Source organism: Pollicipes pollicipes, unplaced genomic scaffold (assembly GCF_011947565.3).
Source record: "Pollicipes pollicipes isolate AB1234 unplaced genomic scaffold, Ppol_2.1 Scaffold_7231;HRSCAF=8579_pilon_pilon_pilon, whole genome shotgun sequence".
NCBI classification, from domain to species: domain Eukaryota; kingdom Metazoa; phylum Arthropoda; class Thecostraca; order Pollicipedomorpha; family Pollicipedidae; genus Pollicipes; species Pollicipes pollicipes.
This window is the reverse complement of record NW_023597034.1, coordinates 42,889,219-42,895,218: the sequence shown is the minus strand read 5'-3', so window position 1 is coordinate 42,895,218 and position 6,000 is coordinate 42,889,219. Positions and strand designations below refer to the sequence as shown.

General features: G+C 53.3%; 1 protein-coding gene across 1 annotated transcript; it reads left to right on the top strand.

Annotated features, from left to right (window-relative positions):
* The first annotated feature begins 2,271 nt into the window (after nucleotides 1-2,271).
* LOC119110152 (uncharacterized) lies at nucleotides 2,272-5,872 on the top strand. Its single transcript, XM_037233888.1, has 3 exons — nucleotides 2,272-2,299; nucleotides 4,268-5,570; nucleotides 5,858-5,872. Exons 2-3 carry the CDS (start codon nucleotides 4,272-4,274, stop codon nucleotides 5,870-5,872), a joined length of 1,314 nt encoding a protein of 437 aa, XP_037089783.1. The 5' UTR covers nucleotides 2,272-2,299; nucleotides 4,268-4,271.
* Nucleotides 5,873-6,000: the final 128 nt, after the last annotated feature.

The window sequence follows — 6,000 nt, the reverse complement described above, 5'->3', positions numbered from 1 at the left end:
CGCAAACTGCACCCGTCTCGACTAACTCCAGACTGGTGTTGCTGGACCCCAAATTCCATACTTAAGAGGCTCTGAAGCGTAAAAGGAAAAAGTGGGTCAAGATTGATGAAGTGGATGGCAAATACAAGCTCACGATTTTCCCAATTCATTCAGCTTATATATCGTGAACCAGCTCAGTGACATACACTCGGCTCCGCTGCCCATATGGTGAATCAACAGTGCCTTTAAGCGCAGCATTTGCGCACTGTTATGTGTAACGTTTGAACGGCAGCTGCATACTTTCGCAGTCAACGTTTGCTTTTCTACTTTCAACCAGGAGAGCGGTTCCCTATTCAGTTGCATGGGATTCATGCCCCGCCGTAACTTGGGTTGCAACCCGCAGATTTGTGAAAAAGTGAGCCAAATTCGGAGACAAACTAATTTGTTGGCGTATTATCACGGTGCTCTGCGTTGTATTGCCATCGCTCAGCCAACTGACTTATTTTGGTAAACCACGCCCGTTTAAAACGTACCTGATTGAAGAGATGAATTGTTTGTGGGCTGGGCCATTGAGCGTGTCTCACCAGGGAGTAGAATCCGGATTCAGCTGATGAGACAGCCCCACCCTCTCTCTTTGAGAGTAAGGCATGTACAATTCCGAAGAAGTCCCATTTGCAGGTGCGTGTGAAAGAATTTGCAATTCGGGGGAGGGAGGGGAATCAGTCAAGTAAAATCACAAACAGCATAGATTAGCGTGCCAGCAGCTGGAGATCTATATGCGCGCCTACCTGGAGCAGACATCAGATCAGTCCGCCTTACACATCAGTCATCAATTCCTTCAAAAACGAGAAACATCACCAACACATACAGTAAATAACGGAACCAGATACCGCGGATAATTGTATCCGTAGCCCGCAATACCAAACAGCAGCCACCCCGGCAAGTGCTTTCCACGATTACCGTGCAGCGACTGCCGATTAACCAGCTATTTCCGATGCCACGAGCCAGGGATCGAAGTTTTCAATTACTTAATGCACCTGCTGCCAAGGGCGTGCTGACGCGGCAAACTTTGTGCGCTCAAACAAAACGCTGCCCACATCCATGCACGGCGGTTTAACTGGGCAGCACGGTACCGTATAACGTCACTCGTCGGCTGAGGCGGGCGACATCGGCTCCGGTAGCCCTCTATCGGGCGATATCTTAACGATTAGGTGAAGGGTTGCGAGAAAGTGGGACAGTATCCCAACCCGTGGATCTCACGCACGCTGAACTTTATGAACACTGGACTTTATGAACGCTGGACTTTATGATTTTCCTCTGTCCGGTGGTTTTGGACGATTTCTGGACGTTTTGAACGCTGAATGCCGCCATTATGAACCTTTTGACCGCCGGACTTTATTAACTCAGGAGCTTTTAAAACGCATCCTGTCTATTTCATACCTAATTCACCAGGTACCAGTAGTGTAGAAAGTGGCAAGTTTGAGGCTTGTTGGAGGATTATTCCAGTGCGTAATATAGGTGGCGCTAGTATCGAATACGACTTTCTTGGCCTATCAAGGACAAAACCGCTCTCGCGTCACAAATATCAGCATTGGTGCGTTGCGACGGACCTGAAAGTTTATCATAAATCCGTGTGCCAAGAAAAAACTTTGTCTCAGTTGATTCCAAGAGATTCATCTCCTCGATGGCACACCCTATTGTGCAGTATCAGGTTTCACTAGGAATTAGTCATTTCACTCAACTCAGCTTCACTCAACCCACTGCAGCTACAATAATTTCCTTCCGTTTAATTTGTTTCTTTACACCGACAGAAATAGTTTAACCTTTCAGACACAATTCATTTTACGATTTGTTTCCTGTCTTATATGCCTTTCCTCGACGGCAACAGTGCAACCAGCTCTGCCTGCTTCCGCTGCCTCTCACGCTGTGGCGCGAGGGGGCGGCGGTCCGGTCACTCACTGCTCGAGTGACCCTCGAATGAACCTTTGCTGTGAAGATACTGTTAAGATACTGTTGTGAAGATGCTGTGAAGATAAGGCATCCCCGTCCTGTGACCCAGCTTCTGACCCCGAAAGTCACGTGATATTGCTAAATAAAGGTCATCTGATGTTATCGTGCCATAACTGACCTTGAACCTTTTTGTCCGGGAAATTGGAGTTTGTCGCTGAGTGAATCGCTGAATAAATCGCTAACTTCAAGGACACCCTTGGCCGTGGGTGCGCTGTGTTTGGGCGGGAAATGTGTTGTAAACAGCGTGCGATAGTATGGGAAGTAAAGACTGGTATAGGGAGCAAGACACTGTAAGAACCGTATGAATATCGTAAGTAGTTCTTGACGCAAATTTAGATCACTGGTCCTTACGTCGATGGCGGTCTTGCTTCCTGCTGTGATGGTGATGTGTCCTGAGGTGGTATTACCAAGGCTGATAGTGGTAACATAACATAGTGGCTGAATACACAGTGGCTCATAACATAGTGACTGAAAATAGCGGTCAGTGCAGAGTATGGTTTTGATATCTATGCTCTTTCCCATGTTAAGAGGTTTGGTTTGGTTTGAGTGGAGTGCAGTCAGCTTCACTTGCTGTTTATTATTTCCTAAGAAATATTGAGTGTGTTTAAAAACATGAATGTGAAGACAACCACAATTCATGGACATTTTGTCATGGTGCCCAAGTGCATGACAAGTTGCAATAAACCTACTCTGAAACCCCATGTTATGCTGCTGCCCAAAGACAAAAGGCCTCAGCGTCATTTTTCAGAAATAAACTGCTTTGTATTACTGGGTGTTGCATAAAGAACTGCGTCTTGTGATGCCAACTGAAAAAGTGGGAACACTTCTACTCAGAATGTATCCCAATTATCTTTTCATGGTATCATATGATGTTTGTTTTATGAAATCCTAGAAATGCATTTGAACAATCTATGTAATGATGCATAGACCTTTTTGCATCTGGATGGCAGCATGGTGTTGCTGAAGAGTTCTGCTCTGAGCCATTATCATCTCATTGCAGGCAGACTGATCACTTGGGTATGCCAACTGATTAGCACAAGAGAGTGTTTGGTGTTTTAGAGATTTACAACATTTTGTGAGTCATAGATTCTGGGATCTGATGAGGGTGCTGATGGTTTTCCCCTTCTACCTCAGATGTTATGGATCTGCTGTTCATCTTTTGATGCAAAATCAGCATTTACATAGCCCCCATTTGTCAGAACCAGCCCTCCATTCTATAGGCCATATTGCTGATACCAAGAAGAACCATAATGCTAGAACAGGGATGTGAACATGAATAGTACCATAGGGGATGCTGTCCCATATAGCCCAAGCTGGCCTGCTTGCCTTGGCTCCAATCCACCATGGTGGCACTTAGTCCAGACATCCACAACAAGTGTGGTCTAGACCTACATGATGCTCATTTGTAGCAGTGTGTTCTTCATCCAGAAAAGTGTCATGTTCATTCTAGACAAATGTAGGCCCTCCAGCCTCCTGCATTAGAGTGTCTGGCATCATGGTTAGGTCAAACTGGACAGGCCATGGTCTGTGACGTGGGACAGGGGCCATTGATGGCTGAGGTGAGCATGCTGGTGCCCTGTCACTGAGCAGACCCAAAACCGGTCTGGTCGGCCGAAGCAGCACCAAGATCACCAGCCCTGAAACAGATGCCAGACTTATGAGTCGCACAGGTGCACCCGCGCCTCGACCTGACGCATCGACGCCGGCGTCGCTGCGTGGACGCCAGCGCCGCTGCGCGCACGCCGCATCACTGGGCTCCGGCATATGTCATTAGCTGTGCCGAGTGCACGGCAGTTTTGGTTGTATGCTGCGGGCCCACGTCCGTCGTGCGTGACATTTATTAATCCTTGTGAATAATGTGGCTGCTCCTGGGACGCCGCGTTATCGGAAAACTTGTGCTGTTCTACAGTTTATGTCCACGGACTCGTTGGGCTGAGTGACGGTGTGCCGATCCGAAACTCAATGGATGGCTATGTTGAGCACGCCATCCTGTGGTGCCGCAGTCACGCTGCCTGCTGCCGACCCCTGGCGATCCCCGGCCCGCGGCGCAGCGCTCTCTATCGCAGCCGTGTTTTGTAGTGCTTTTTCTGTTATAGGAAGGCTGCTGGACTGCAAACACGGTGTTTCGTATTAATTGTGAGGACATCGTGATTTGCTGGTCTGATGTGTATCCCTTAGACGTGCTGCCATCTGTCCCTCGTGGCTGCAGGCCAGGCCGCACGCGCCGCCGCCCTGAGCGCTCTGTGGCCGTTCGACTGAGCCCGCTGCCCGCCTGCAGGACGATGGAGGACGACTCGGACTCCGAGGACTCGATGGACACGCTGGTGTTCCCGGACGCGCGGCGAGGGCACTGGCAGCAGCGTGCGCCACACGAGCCGCCCGACCACGTCGCCAAGGTAGACAGCTGGCTGCGAGCGCAAGAGGCCGACAAAAACGGGAACCGGACGGCGCCGCAGCCGGGCTTCGTCAGCCTGTTCGCCGTGCCGGCCGGTACCGACCACCGGCGGCCGATGGCAACCGAGCGCCTCCAGCCCGACCTACCGGGGGACCGGTCGGCGGCGGGGCCGGTGCCGGAGCCGGAGCCGGAGCCGGAGCCGGAGTCTTCCAAGTCTTCCTCAAGGCACGAGCAAGCGAAGCCATCGCGAGCAGAGCATACCACCGGAATGGAGCGGCACACGAAAGGGGAGAAGTCGGCCGTACGCCAGAGCAGCCGTACTAAGAGTGTGCTGGGTTCCAGCACTGGACCTTTTGAACCTGAGTTACCCAGTGCGCATAGTGAGATCTCAGTGCAGGCGCTTGCTGTCCCACCGCGGGCAGCAGATGGTTCTCTGTCACGCAGAGATGACTTAAGCAAGCATGAGCTGATGAAGGCCTCTAGTGTGCCTCCATTAGAGAAGGCTGGTAAGTTTCCAATGGAAAAGGTTGGCATGCCTCTAGCAGAAAAGGCTGGTATGCCTCCAGCTGAAAAGAGCGGCCCGGTTCAGCACTCTGTGATGGATGGGGAACAGCCCATCCCGGGACCTGTCACTGCATCTGTAAAGTCAGCGAGCAGTTGTGGCCTGCGACCGGCGGTGGATGAGGAGTGGGAGAGTGCCGATTCCTTCAGCGACACCCCAGATGAAAGCCAAGCGAGGTTTGATGAGCTGCTGGAAGGCATAAACAGGGATATTCACGAGGGGAAGTTCGCAGATCTCAAGGAGCTTCCCACGGCCAGAGTTGCTGCGAAGGAGAAGGCCATAGACTACGGAGAGCGTCCGCCTGGGATCGATGCACGCGTGTGGCAGCCCCCGGGTGCGGTTCCGGAGGGACGCAGGACTTTGCTCTGGGGGCTGGAGGGAGCGCCAGACTCGTACTCGGCTGAGCAGCTACCGAAGGATGTCCCCGACGCCGACAACGAGGGAGCTCATGGAGCCGTCGGCGAGGCGGCGCTTGAAGGTGGGAGTGCTGCTGAGGTGGCCTGCGCTGCCCCTCTGACGATGACTGCTGGGGACGTGGCGGCACAGCTCACCACCACTCGCTGGCTGCCAAATGTCGACGCGTCGCCCGGAGATGGCATGACAGCCAGCTCCGGCGCCACAGACGTCAGCTATGCGCCAGCTGCCAAGGGAACGCCAGCGGACTGGCATATGCCAGACACCGCCCATAAACTAGCCAGCTCCCACGTGCCAACTATGACTCCCTTGCAGACGATATGTGCAGATGGCGTCAGCTCGGGCTGCGTGGAAGCTGTCGGCGCTGGTGGCCCGGCGGCTGCCGTTCTCGTCAGTGGCGCGCAGTCTGCGGCGGCGGACCGGCCGCGCGTCTGCCCGGACGACTGCAGCTCGATATCGAGCGGCGACGACGTGCCGCCGATGCCGCTGGCGTACAGCCCTATCTCGAGTGACGACATGGAGGCGGTCGACGGGCCGGGGCCAGTGTCAGGGGAGTCGGCCCCGCCGGGCGGACGGCTGCCGTCGGTCGGCGCGACCGAGCCGCCGGGGAGCGCGCCGCAGCCGCGGTCCGACTCACAAG